The sequence below is a fragment of the Acanthochromis polyacanthus genome, chromosome 3 (assembly GCF_021347895.1).
Source record: "Acanthochromis polyacanthus isolate Apoly-LR-REF ecotype Palm Island chromosome 3, KAUST_Apoly_ChrSc, whole genome shotgun sequence".
In the NCBI taxonomy this organism is placed as follows: Eukaryota; Metazoa; Chordata; class Actinopteri; family Pomacentridae; genus Acanthochromis; species Acanthochromis polyacanthus.
The window spans coordinates 39,985,142-40,000,203 of NC_067115.1; the positions used below are offsets into that span (position 1 = coordinate 39,985,142).

Below are 15,062 nucleotides of genomic sequence, written 5' to 3' on the forward strand. Positions count from 1 at the left end.
AAAGAGGTGACCAGATCAGCCTTTTTTCACCTGAGAAATATCTCTAAAATCAGACCAAGTCTGTCATTTCAGGATGCTGAGGTCCTAATTCATGCTTTTGTTTCCTCACAGTTGGACTATTGCAATGTCCTTTTATCGGGTCTGCCAATGAAGAGCCTTCATGGTCTGCAGATGGTTCAGAACGCAGCAGCTCGCGTTCTGACCAGAAAAAGTAAATACAAGCATATTACTCCAGTGCTGGCCTCTCTGCATTGGCTACCAGTTCATGTTAGAGCAGACTTTAAGATGCTGCTACTAACCTAAAAAATTGTTAATGGAATTGCCCCGTCTTATTTATCCAGCCTGCTGAATCTGTATGTCCCCACTCGGGCTCTCCGTTCTCAGGGGACTGGACTTCTGAATATCCCGAAGGTCTGTAAAAAGACGGTAGGGGAACGGGCTTTTTCTTTCTGGGCACCTACATTGTGGAACAGTCTGCCTGCTGAAATCAGGCAGGCATCGTCCATTAATGTATTTAAAACTAAGCTGAAGACCCACTTGTTTTCTCTTACATATGAATCCTAAATTGTTTGTTCTACTGATGTCTTTTTATTGTTCTGTTTTTATTGTTTTTATTTATCTGTTTTTATTTCTGTGTACAGCACTTTGATGGAAAGCGCTTTATAAATAAAGTTATTATTATTATTGTTATTATATCCAGAGAGCTGACATGAGGGTACTTCAAAAGATTCTTGGCCTCACCCAGAAACTCGGGTTAGAACCAGAGAAATTGTTAGCTAGCAGATGCTTTTTTACATATGACGCTGCTGTGAAGTAATGTTATTCTTCCTTTGGAGTGATGTCTAATTTTGGTATTCCTCCCTTTTAGCTCTGTTTTCTTGTTTCTGTTAAAGAAACAAAATATATGATTCTAAATACAACGCTGTGTTTACCAGTTCACATCTACAGTTGTGAAGTAAAGTTTACATACACTTGTAAAGACCACGTAGTGTATATCATGGCAGTCTTGAGTTTCCAGTTACTTCTACAGCTCTTTATTTTTAATGATCTAAAAGCATACTTGCCTGTGTCACAGAAAGCAATAATGCATTATGGTTCATTAGTATATTACAAGTCTTATGGAACTATGACAAAATCTGCTTCGTCAAAAATATACATTTACAACAAACAATTCCAATATTTAGAAAAATGCCATTTGACCATTTTCACCTCAAATACTTTTGGTAGTCATCCACAAGCTTTTGGAAAGCATCTGATTGTATCTTTGACCATTCCTTTTGGCAGAATTTGTAACTGGTGCATTTGAACTAAATTGGTTGGCTATCTGTCACAGATTTGTTTCTTCATCACAGCCCACAAGTTCTTGATGGGGTTGAAGTTTAAAACCTTAATTCTTCTTTCTTCACCTCTGTTGATGTGTGTTTGGATTTATTGTCTTGTTAGAACACCTGACTACATCCAAGATCAACCTTGTGGCCAATGATTTTAGATTTCCGTAAATAAGGTGGATGTAATCATCTTTTTTCATTATTCCACTCACTTTGTTTAAAGCAGCACTTCTACTGGCACTAAAATGGCCACAGTGCATAATACTGTCACCATTATGCCTGATGGTAGGTTTGGCATTCTTGAGGTTGAAGGCCTCTCCTTTTCTCCTCTTAACGTATTTTTGGTCATTGTGGCAAAATACCTCAATTTTTGTTTCTTCTAGCAACAGAATTATCCTCTAGAAGGCCTTTTTTGTCTATCTGATCAGCAGCAAACTTCAGTCAAGCCTTATCATGCTTCTTCTAGAGAAAGAGCTTCCTTCTTGCGTGGCAGCCTCTCAGCCTTTGGCGATGTAAAACACACTTTACTGTGGTCCAGTCTAATTCATTGCAGAGCAACTTTTTGGTTATTCTTGGTTGACTCTTCACCATCATGACTAATTGTCTCTCAGCTGCAGGTGATAACTTGTGTTTTCCCTCTTGATTGTGGCAGTGCCATAAACTTTATACTTACAGTTGGTAACAGTTCACAGTTGTTTGCACAGTTGATTTTAAGATCTGAAAAAGTTTGAATTGTCTCCAAGTGACTTTCCTCACTTGTTCAAGTCAATGATTTGCTTCTTCAGATTTCCACTCAGATTATCCATGAGTGTAAAACAAAACTAGGTCACATTTAAATTGGTTTAAAAAAAGTCAGCAGCTGTAGTTAATTGTAAATCACAAGTTGGCGAGAGGTCCTGCCATTAATAAAATTTGTCAATGGAGTCTCAAGGCTGGCGTAATATACAAACATTGTTTTGTTCACGACTGTAACCATTCCTGTCTGCTGTTTGCTGCTGAGCATGTAGTATACAGACTTTAAAAGCTTTGTAGAGCTTTCTCTCTGTAAAAATAGTTGCAAAAATGACACTGAAAGAGTGATTCAAAACACTAATGTTGTGGGCCAGAAAACTAAACAGCTTGACAGATAAAACCGTGACTAATCGAAGAGCTGAGTTTTAAAAACAGAAATAATTATTATGGCAAATCTATTAAAAAGTGTCTCAACAATTAACCTCCACATGATCTCCTAGAAAGCTGACCTTAAAGCATCCTCACAGCAGCAGGCCTGAAGAGGTATTACGTAGCTTATCAATCTCCTCTTGTTAAATAACTTCCCACTTGTGTGTTTTGCAAGCATACAAGTACATTCCACTAGTAAGCTCCCCCTGCTCATTTCTCAAATTTGTACACAACTTTTCAGTGTTGTGTTATTTGTTTGGTCCACCAGCCTCTGGGAAAAGAATCAAAATACCTTTGCATTGGTATACTTCTCACTATCAGTTCAGTTGTCTTGAATAATGAAACAAAATCTAATGTGCTGATAAGAAGTACATGAAGTTTCTGTTCCAGCCTTCGGATATCTACAGTAAATGTTATCTGATAAATTGTGCTGCTGCTTTAAGGAAACCAGGGAGTGTTAGCGCTTAACTAAGCATTATTAATCTGCCATTTCCTCTCTATTGAAGATGCCCAATAGACAATAGGACGTGTCCTCCTGGTCAGATGTGGAGCAGTAGTCAGTGTCGGTGTGTTAACACAGCCCCCGATATGCAAGTCAACACCCCTCCTCTACCACTGCCACCTCCAAGGCCATCCCAGCATCATCTTGGTGAGTATTTGCATATTTTTACACAGAGGTTTATTGTGGACCTTTGGCAATTTTTTTCAGAAAACACTACTTGTTTTTCCTGAAATAGCCTACAAAATAAGAAAAAAAAAAACATTTTAACTGTTGACAGGCATGGTAAATTTGGTAGCAGGGAAATTGTGTGCTGCTAACAAAACAAGGACAGCTGTACACTAATCAGGCATAGCATTAAGACCACCTGCCTAATATTGTGTTGGTCTCCCTTTTGCTGCCAAAACAGCCCTGACCTGTCAAGACATGGACTCTACTAGACCCCTGAAGGTGTGCTGTGGTATCTGGCACCAAGATGTCAGCAGATCCTTCGAGGCTTGTAAGTTGCGAGGTGTGGCCTCCATGAAATGGACTTGTTTGTCCAGCACATCCCACAGATGCTCAATTGGATTGAGATTTGGAGAATTTGGAGGCCAAGTCAACACTTCAAACTTCTTGTTGTGCTCCTCAAACCATTCTAAACCATTTTTGCTTTGTGGCACAATGCACTATCCTGCTTAAAGAGACCACAGCCACCAGGGAATACTGTTTTCATGAAAGAGTGTACATGGTCTGCACCAATGAATAGGTAGGAGGTACGTGTAAAAGTAGCACCCACATGGATAGCAGGACCCCAGGTTACCAGCAGAACATTGCCCAAAGCATCACACTCCCTCCCTCGGCTTGCATCCTGGTGCCTTGTGTTCCCCAGGTAATTGACGCACATGGCCATCCACATAATGTAAAAAAACGTGATTCATCAGACCAGGCCACCTTGTTCCATTGCTCTGTGGTCCAGTTCTGATGCTCACATGCCCATTGTTGGTGTTTTCAGCTGTGCACAGGAGTCAGCATGGGCATCCTGACTGGTCTGAGGCTATGCATCCCCATACGCAACACACTGTGATGCAATGTGTATTCTGAGACCTTTCTATCAAAACCAGAATTAACTTCTTCAGCAATTTGAGCAACAGTAGCACATCTGTTGAATCGGACCACAATGGCCTGTTTTCGCTCCCCACGTGCATCAATGAGCATTGGCCGTGCATGACCCAGCACTGGTTCACTTCAGTTTCTTTCTTGGACTACTTTTGATAGATACCGACCACTGTAGACCAGAAAAAGCTGCAGTTTTGGAAATGATCTGACCCAGTCGTCTTGCCATCGCAATTTGACCTTTGTCAGACTTGCTCAGTTCCTCACGCTTGCCATTTTTCCTGCTTCTAGCACATCAACTTTTTGGATGAAATGTTTACTTGCTGCCTAATATATCCAGTCCACTAACAGAGCCATCATGAAGAGATAATCAGTGTTATTCATTTCTCTTGTCAGTGGTCATAATGTCATGCCTGATCAGTGTGATAAGCAGCATAGATGGTACAGCAATTGGAGACTGTTGTTTTAAATTTTACATGTCTGAAATACCAGCCCGATCTCACGAGCATTCGTGAAACTGTCACGTAAATTTTTGTTTCGGCTTCGTGCGTACCAACACGATTTCGTCATGTTTTTCGTGCCGCTCACCACGAAATGCACACCAATGTATTTTAAACGGCGGACTTTTCGTGCCACTCAGAACGTATTTCAAAAGAATGTGTATATTATATTTTTAATGTAAAACCGCGGCGAATCCAACGCTATATTTTGCATGACATCGTCCCTAAACATAACCCTAACCATAATCCTAACCATAACCTAACCATAACCTAACCATAAGCCGGTGGTACACTTACCAATTTGCATGGGAATTTCAAGAATGTCCGGCGGCCGCAAACGCAATCACACAAGCAGTATACGCCGATGGACAGCTTAGATCGTCATGAATCCGCCGGTATAAACCACTTTCAGATGTGATTACCACAGCGAAAAACATTTCGTGGTAAGCAGCACGAAAAACATGACGAAATCGTGTTGGTGCGCACGAAACCGAAACTAAAACTTACGTGACAGTTTCACGAATCCCCGTGAGACCGGGTTGGAAATACCTACCTTTGATGTTACTAACATGGAGCAAAGGAGAACAGCATTGAGGGGAAAAGTTATGACATCAGCCCAAGTTTGTCGGTTCATGACTAATGCGATCTGTTGTGTAGGAAATCTTCTCTTTTTAAAATAATGCATATACAAGAGAACCGGAAGAAAACATGGCGGCAGAGAGTGAGTCTGTGTCATCATTGCAATGTTTTGTTCCTTATCCACTGTTTCAATGTGTAGCCCCGATTTCAGCCAATGTTCAACTGTGGTAAATCAAATAGATAAGGCATTGTTTGAAAAGGGAGAAAACTGTGGATATAAAGGTTCAACAGTTTATACGAGATATCATGAAAAAAACAGTTGTGAAGTCCAGGAAAACTCTCAGTAGACCTCTGTGATAAAACTGTGGCCCAGATCAGAGCAAGGGTATAAAACTGTTTCTAAAGCTTTCTGAGTTCTCAGAAACACATTAGTCTGACTAAGCGTGAAGTGGAAAATGTTTGGGACCAGCAGCACTCTTCAAAGAGTTGACTATCCAGCCAGAATGAGTAAGAGAGCAAAAGCACGTCGATTTCATAATAATTGCCATTATTATAAAAACAACGAGAAGCACAGCATTCCAGCACCACAACAAAAAAAGCTCTAACAGAATTTTTTAAAAAAAATAGGCTTCCACAAATAAAATTAATCGCTCAGAAAAAAACAAAAATGCTAAAACAACAATAAAAACTTTCACAGGGCACATTGTATGCATGATCAGTCACAGTGCAATGGCAGTGATCAAGTTTACGTGTCTTGTGGTGGGGGAAGAGGGTGAGTGACAGGGGTGGGACGCTGCTATTGAGAAGTCTTATGGATTGAGGAAAGAAGCTGTTGGCCATTCTGGAAGTTCTTGCTTGGATGGGTCTGAACCTTCTTCCTGATGGTAGCAGTTGAAACAGATGTTGGGGTGTGAGAAGTTTCTGATGATTCTGTGTGCACATTGCAGGGAGCGGGAGGTGAAGATGGTGGTGATATCTGGAAGTGGAAACAATACTTAAACTCTTGGGGTGGAACTTTGAACACTATGCCTGACAAGCATCAATCATTGTTCATTTGTGCTAATACCATCTCTGTGATGTAGCATGATAATGGTGTTGTCAGTTAAATGTAAAAAGAGTTTCAATATTTTTTCTAGTAATTTCCTCACTGTGAATTGCTACACAGCACTGCACTGTTTTGTCTCTTGATTGCTGACAGCTGTGTCAAGCTCTGCAGTTATAAAAAGTGAATTTTACTCTTGAGGTCGAGGAGAAGGGGCTGTAGAGCTGGCCGACAAGTTAAAGCGAGGAGCTCTTCCTGGATGGGAGATCATTATCCCTGGAGAAACTGGACCCGGTGTTTGCGGCTGATTCCCCTCCACAATGCGGGGGATGCCGCTCCTCTGTTTCCCCCTCTTGTCGGAGGGGAATTTCCTCTCTACTGTCCTCTTTCAGGTGGGACCGAGGGCCTGTCTTCAGCATACCAGCATCTTCCACGTGGGATCACGGACATGTCACCGGCATACCGGTGTCTTCCTGGTGGGATCGCGGACCTGTCATCGGCGGTCGTGCCTGACGTCTCTGGCCTCCGATGGACTACCCAGCGCAGCTGGAGTTCTCGTGAGTGCAACCGGTGTTTGCTGTCAATTCCTCTCCAGTCAGCTGTTCATGTCACCGGCTCGCCACCGGTGTTTCGGATCGATTTGCTCAACACGCGTTCGATCGGTAACAAACCCTTCATTCTCAGTGAGCTTTATATCAGAGAGAACTTGGATTTTTTGTTTCTTTTTGTGGCAAAGGGAGGGGGAGTTTGTTCACCTGAATGAGCTCTCTCCTGTCAGCTGTTCAGTCTTTGGGTGGCCCCGTTTGGCACGTCGTGGTGGTGGGCTAGCGGTTGTACATCGTGACATATTCTTGTGCAGAGAAATGAGCTCTGTAAATTCCTCTTCTTTTGAGTCACAGATGATAAATATCGGCGTGTCCGATGTGTTTTATTGTGTATAAATCTACCGCCCTCCAGGTCCTGCAGGTGGTTTCCTTGCTGGTTTTACAGATTTTTTTATCATCTATCATTAAGCTGGAGAAGGTTTTAATAATTGGGGATTTTAACCTTCACATCCATGACATGTCATGTAACATGGCTGCTGAACTCCTGTCCATCACTGACTCTTTTAATTTTACCCAGCATGTCTCTGAACCCACGCATATAAAAGGGGACACATCCTGGACCTTGTTTTCTCTGTTGGATTAAACACTGGAAATGTCATTGTTGAGGATGTGCTTGTTAGTGATCACAGCTGTGTTTTCTTTGACCTTTCCTTTCCTCTGGATGCTCTACCCGAGAATCCGAGGACTAAAAGGCAGTTTATAAATGAGGATGCTGTTGAGAGGTTCTCTGCATTGTTTGACCCATGCTCGCTGGCTGGTCATAGTGATGCAGATGTCTTACTTTGTGCTTTCAATAGTCACTGTTTGGACATTTTAGACAAAGTGGCACCTGTGAAGGCAAATCAGACCTCTCCTAAAAACCATTGTACCTGGATTGATGAAACCATCAAGAGTTTTCAGAGAATCTGTCAGAAGACAGAACAGCTGTGGAACAACTAAACTTGAGGATCACAGGTTGCACCTTAAGGAATTAAGGGCATCCTTAAACGAAAAGCTGAGAAATGCCAGAATGCAATTCTTTTCTCAGCTAATAACTCAAAATAAGAAAAAAAACAAAATTTTGTTTGACACCATTAGCTCCATAGTGTCCCCAACTACCCCCCGGATCCCTGTTTTCTCTCAGACTGACTGCAATGACTTTCTAAATTTCTTTGTTGATAAGATCAGAGATATCCGGGAGAACATATCTCCATCGACTGTTTGTCTGCCTGTAATTTGCCTCCTCCTTACTCGTGGTCCTCCTTTAAACTTGTGACATTACATGATGTCTCTGTCCTGCTTGGAAAAACTAAGCCCTCCTCCTGTCCTTCTGACATTATCCCAACCGTTCTACTTTAAAAAAGCTTTTAAGCATACTGGCCCCTGTGTTGTTAAATTGTTTAACATTTCTCTTTCAGCTCGTGTGGTTCCCAGCTTTTTAAAACATGCTGTTGTTGAGCCTATACTTAAGAACAGTGGCCGTTTTTTGCACAAGCCAACTAGGCGGCCGCCTAAGGCGGCAAACTCAAGGGGGCGGCATGATGAAGGGGGAAAAAAAATCATTAAATACAATTCCCTTCACAAGCACGCAGCTGAGTAAGCATCCATTGACACTCTGATGGTGTTACGTTACATAACAAATGGCGCCCTCCTGAGGTCAAGACTCAGACCGTCCTCCACCCTCCGGTGACAGGTGGCGGGGGGGTGCACGGCTGTGGCGGAGACGGCCCGATAGTGTATATATTCCACCCCCCGTCAACCAGAAAGGCGAGAGGGGTTCGTGTTTACCGGTGACTGGGCGCGACAGACTGACTTGCCTAGGGAGTCAATAAGGCTAGAACCGCCACTGCTTAAGAAGCCCAGTTTGGACCCATCACATCCTAAGAATTATAGGCCTATCTCTAAACTTTTGTTCTTGGCAAAAAAAATTTTTTAGAAAAAGCTGTAGCAGAGCAACTGACAGATTTTCTGCAAGATCATGACATCTTTGACAAATTTCAGTCTGGTTTCCTCAAAAAGCATTCTACTGAAACAGCATTGCTGAGGGTCTTGACATTATGATGTCAGCAAACTCGGGAGATTGTACAATCCTGGCCTTATTGGATCTGTCATCTGCTTTTGACACTGTAGATCATTCTATTCTGATCAACAGAATAGGGTGGGGTTGTCTGGTTTACTTTTAAAGTGGTTCTCCTCATATCTGTCAAACAGAACTTTTAGTGTTTGTGTGAACCAGATTATGTCTGACACTACAGCATTATCATGTGGGATACTGCAGGGCTCAGTCCTAGGACCTATTCTGTTCCTCCTACATATACTTCCTCGAGGTGACATACTCAGGCAGTTCAGTGATGTCTCCTACCATTTGTATGCGGATGACATCCAGCTTTACTGTTCTTTTAAACCTACTGAGCTTTATAAACTGTTCTCATTAACCGACTGCTTGACCAGCATCAAGCAGTGGTTGACAGACAATTTCTTGCTGCTAAATTCTGCTAAAACAGAAATTTTAATAGTTGCAGAGAGTGAGTCTGTGTCATCATTGCAATGTTTTGTTCCTTAGCCACTGTTTCAATGTGTAGCCCTGATTTCAGCCAATGTTCAACTGTGGTAAATCAAATAGATTTGACATTGTGTGTGATTTTATGTGTATGATTTTTATCTGTGGGATTTTATGAGCAATGTGGCGTTACATCGTGGGGGCTTATTTTACTGTATTTTTATGTCTTATTTTTCTTTTAATGTAAAGCACTTTGTGATTTTTATATCTGTGAAAAGTGCTATATAAATAAGCTTTTCTTCAAATGCTACAAAACTGGTTGCCTTGTATAAAAAGAGATGTGTTTTGTGATTATTCCAGTGATCATATCTCATAAATGGACATGAAAGAACTGGCCACTCTCATTAAAACAGCTAAATTATCACTGACACGACTAAACCTAACCTACATTAAAATTTAAACAGCCTTCATGTTACTGCTGTAGCAGTTCAACTCAAATATACTGTTGCACCCTACAAAGGTCTAATGTTGAAACATAAACCCTTGGTATTAAACTAAATATTTCACCCTCACACAACAGCTAAGGCATAGAATACAATGGTTCAAAAATCAACACAAATAATTATATTTTTAAATAGTCCAGTCCGGGCTTTCTTTAACCCCTTTTGACTACAGTCCGACCCGTTCAACATAAATAATCCACTCCAACCAATCCAACAGAAAAATCCAAACAAGGAAGCAGGTTACGGCTGTTCTTACAGTTCCAACAAAAGAAAGAAAATAAGTACTCCAAAGGAAATTGCTGCCGTTCGGTTCAGGAACGGAGGATGAGCCACAAACAAGGGGAACTCCAAAGGAAAATGCTGCTGTTCGGTTTGAGAACGGAGGATGAATCAAAACGAGAAAAAAAAGGGAAAGTAAACCAAACTCACAGGTCCGTGCTGTCTTACGGGTGCGGTGGAGCTGATCGTGCTGCAACTGGAGTCCTACAGGCAAGGTCCGGGTTGTGCCGACGGTCGGTAGCGGGTAATCACAGACAACTTGTTTGGGATTGCGTGGGGAGACCAACACCATACACCATCTGTCACTGATTTTCTGCCATACTGTCTTGGAGGCTGGCTGATATGAGGAAGTCCAAGGGCCGGCTCTCTCAGCGTGCGAAAAAAACAACCATTTTACTGGCTAGAATGCAGATGGGCGGATGGGCATGGAGGTCAGGTCACACTATCTCAATATATTCCATACAATCCCTTTTACTTTGGCTATCACCACACTGCATATGTCTAAATCTGCTTCAAGACGGGTTTTGATTCCTGACAGTTCTTTGATTTGAATGCACAATGAGCAATTTTAAACTAAAAACTGGAAGTGAAGCTCAGGATTCCCTGTGGTAGACACCTTGTTGTGTCGGATTTCATCCAGTTTACTAAACTGAACAGCAAGTTCATCTGTAGCTGAAGCCAAAAAAGCTACATATCAACCAATACAATACAGATAAATAGCTGTCAATAGATAGAGTTGATCACTTTGGTTTGGTGCGGCATGTTGCTGTGTTTTCGCAAGACCTACAGTACCCCACATTTACCAAACACAGAAGCCAGCGTGCACTGTTAGCACTCATATTTCTCAGTGTCAGTGTTTGTGACTTGAGAATGTTCATGTGCTTATGACTGCAGTGGATTTGTTCAGAGTCTGCATATGTGTGTTTTAGTTCCTCAGTGTGTGTGTATGTGTGTGTTTGTGTTTGGCTATGAAAACACTCCTTTGACTCAGTGTAAACAAATGAGAAGCAGAAGAATGTGGGGATTCCAGACTCACAGAGAGCCATGGATACAAATATGCACAAACACAGTATGTTCAACAGAGCCAAAACAATCAATTACTATTGATAGATATTTTTTATTCAAAGCCGGATTCAGAAGCAAAGAGAGGGTAATTATGAGGAATATGCTTCGGCCTACCTGTGACCTTTGCTCTTATACCGCTGTTAGGCCTAAATCTCCACTTGCAAAAAATAGAATCTAACCATTTGATTGAGCATTCATGTTCCCAAAAACACATGCAGATACAGGGAGAACATGCTGACTTCACACAGAAAGACCCTGAGGCTGAAATTCTAGCCCAGGGCCTTATAACTCTAAGATGACCTTTGCAACCCTTTGCACTGCTGTTCCAACAAAGGAAACAGTTTTTTCAAAATATTCTTCATGAGGCTTTTTCCATCCAAACAATGAACAGGACCCCCCCGTCTGCATTATCTTTCTAGCTGGCCACTGTATCCGATGACGGCATCGAAAAGATCTATGCATTTTTATCTTTGCAGTGAGAAATATTAAATGTGAGTCACTGCCAGTGACCTTCACTGGCCCTCCCTTCAGGCTACTCCATCAAATCAAACTTTATTAAACCCCTGATGTGAGCTGCAGGGGAGGACTGTGATACACCACAGTGTGAAAGAAGGGGAAATAGTGACAGAAAGGACGAAACAAGACAGACGAGGAGGACGACAAACAGGTATTGTTATTAATTGTGGTTAGCATTCCAAGTGCTGTGCTAAGCTAAATCCATACAGGAAATAAAGGCTGTAAGAAAACCAGGGACACCAGAGATGTGGGGTCTTGATAGTGGGAGGTGGTAGGCCCACAGGGATGAGAAAAGGAGGGAGCATGCATCACATGATGTAAAAAGTGTGTGAGGATGCCCTACTCAGCATGTTCTGACAGAACCAAACACTTCTAGAGGAACTTGAGTATATGTCAGCATGCATGTGGGCTAATCACCGAATACCCGAGTACCTGCCCATATCCCGGGTGACCACAGCAAGGGGTCCTCACCCGAGCCAGCAGGGCACCCAAGACCCACCACATGGCCCCCCAAAGCCACCGGACCCAGGAACAGCCCCAGGACCCCAAGAGGCACCGATCCATCTCCCCCAAGGGCACCCAGGACAACAAAGGGTGGTCCGGGGAGGAGGTCCCCCGCAGACAGCACCCACCCCCACCAACCAACCAGTGGCCCTTGGGAAAGCCAGATCTCGGCCCCACATTGTCAACTGTGGAGTGCCTCAAGGGTCAGTTCTCAGCCTTACCCTATTTTCCATCTATATGCTCCCGCTGTGCCACATCATCAGCAGGCATGGAGTTGCCTTCCATTGCTATGCTCAGCTCTGTGTCAGGTTGGACCCCACGTCCCCAACATCATTTTCCAATCTCACCGACTGCCTGGGGGAAACGAAGGTGTGGATGAATTGACAACTTTGTCCAGCTGAACAGCTCAAAAATGGAAGGTCTCCTCATTGGAACCCCGCACCAACTCAAATCCTCTCCCCTCACTTTTTTCTCTTTTGCCGGCCATTACATTCCCCTTAAATCCTCTGTTACAAACTTAGGGGTACGCTTCGACCCCCACCTGTCAGTTGACACCCATGTTCAACACATCTATAAAACCACATTTTTTCATCTTATAAATATTTCCAAACTCCGCCCCTTCCTCTCCCTCCCTGATGCTGAGAAGCTTGTAAACACCTTCGTTTCCTCCAGGCTAGACTACTGTAATGCACTCCTCATTGGGATTCCTGGCAGGAGCCTCTAGAGACTGCAATACATCCAGAACTGCACTGCCAGGATCCTGATGAGGGTGCGCAAATCCCATCACATCACACCGATCCTCCATAATCTCCATTGGCTCCCAGTTAGGTTCAGGACTGAATTTAACATTTGTCTCCTGACCTATCACTGTGTCCATGGCAGTGCACCAGTGTACCTTAACAATCTGATCAGTCAACACAATCCGACCAGGCACCTCCACTCCTCCAACAGCCATCAACTCCAGGTTCCAAGGTCCAAACTCCACTCCATGGGAGATAGGGCCTTTCAGGCAGCTGCACCACGATTGTGGAATGCCCTCCCCAACCACCTGAGGGCGCCACAGTCGCTTGAAGTTTTTTAAAAACAGTTGAAGACTTTTATATTTTTAAAAGCGTTTTCTTAATGTGCTGTATTTTTATTGTTGATGTTTTTATCTGTAGCACTTTGAAATTTGGTTTTCAAATGTAAAGTGCATTATAAATTAAATTTATTATTATTATTATTATTATTAATAATTGATTTTATATTTATTTTTTGCTTCATATTTCATGACTTTTTCTAATTTTGTGGGGACAATTGATTAAACATAAAATTATCTTGTTGATATTTTTTCAATGTGCTGAATACATATTGCACGCATTGGTGTTCCTCTGGGATCAGTTTGACCCCAAGCTGTTTTAGTCGTGCAAAACTTGTCTGTCTGTGTGTGACCTAACATTTCCACATCTGCAGGTGCAGAGTTGATAAATAGCAGTGAGGTGGGGAAAACAACTATTTCCACAATAACTTTGATACTTCTCGTCGTGTGGGCAAGGGGGAAACAATTTGACTTGTGAACTTCTGCCAAAATGAGGAAGTTAGTGTAGGCTTGTGAGTTGATTACATCCAAGTCTTTCCAAATACACATGCCTCCCCTCTAAAATTATCATCTCATGTACAATGTTTTCAATTGATAGTTATACGAAGAGCTTGATTAATGACTGTGTGTCTGGTGGGACACACCTTAGCAGTACATCTGCGTTGTTGTTGAAGTGAGCAGAGGGACCATAATTTTCCATTTTTGGTGCTGACACGACATGGGGAGGAGAGGAAAATATACTCATGAGAACTTTCCTGCACCATGGGCATGAAGATATGTGTATGTCTGTGTGTGTATGTGTGACCTACTGTACTCACACCTGCCAAAGTAGAACTGATATTTCCTGCACTGTGCAGAGCGTGGTATTCCCACAAGGACATTGGTTTTTCATGCAAATTAAGGGTGGAGCCAATGTATAAAATTTTGCACAGCAGCCTTCTATCCAAATCATTCCTCATTGTGCTCTGTGTATACTGCAATCTGCACTCTATCTTTCACTTGAAAATGTCCTCTGAGAAAAGGTTTACTGTCAATGATGTTTTTGAACAGCTCTTTGATGGTGAAAGTGACATAGACAAGAATGTGTCTGAGACAGAGGTTTGTGTTGAGGAGGACCCTGATTTTCAGGCTTTCTCATCTTATGACAATGAGAGTGTTGACTCTCCTGTTGTCTCTCAACCACCAGTAGATGCGATCCCTTCCAAATATGGAAAGATCATTATGGTCCCTTTCCCGATTTCAACAGCAGGGTAGACATAGCACTAGTAATACACTGCCCATCCAAAAAAAAGTTGCACACTCTAATGTTTTGTTAGACTACCTTTAGCTTTGAGAATGGCACACATTCTTGTGGCATAGTTTAGATAAGCTTCTGCAAAGTCATAGCATTTATTTCTGTCCAGAGTTGTAATTTTCTGCCAAGATCTTGCATTGATGGAGAGTCAGACCGCTGTACAAAATCTTCTCTAGCACATCCCAAAGATTCTCAATGGGGCTGAGGTCATAACAGTGTTTTTACAGGCTGTACAGTAGGCACTAGCCATGATGAGTGCATCATTTTATCTGATTCTCTTCTCACTGCGATGTGCCCATCACTTTGGAACAGGGTAAACATGAACTAATCAGACCACATGACTGACCTTATTTCTTTCTCGAAGACGACTACTCACCACTGTCCTTTCAGGATGTAATGATGCAGTTCATAACCGATTTCATAGTTTCAGCAATCTCTTCAGTTTTTTCCTTTGCTTGATGCAGGCCAATAATTTGACCTTTCTGATACAGATTGACATCTTTTCTATGACCACAGCATAGAAGCTACTCACTGC

The 15,062-nt window shown here is 42.4% G+C and overlaps 1 protein-coding gene across 3 annotated transcripts in view; it reads left to right on the forward strand.

Annotated features, from left to right (window-relative positions):
* vegfc (vascular endothelial growth factor c) overlaps positions 1-15,062 on the forward strand; it is a 242,824-nt gene that overhangs the window by 195,941 nt on the left and 31,821 nt on the right. The window contains exons 5-6 of one of the 3 annotated variants that reach the window (XM_051945657.1): positions 2,996-3,138; positions 6,597-7,081. In XM_051945657.1, the coding sequence (XP_051801617.1) occupies positions 2,996-3,138; positions 6,597-6,967 (514 nt within the window). In that variant the 3' untranslated portion in view covers positions 6,968-7,081. Of the gene's footprint in view, positions 1-2,995; positions 3,139-3,397; positions 4,583-6,596; positions 7,082-15,062 lie in introns of those variants that run through there. The other 2 variants (XM_051945658.1, XM_051945659.1) reach the window with 2 other exon arrangements.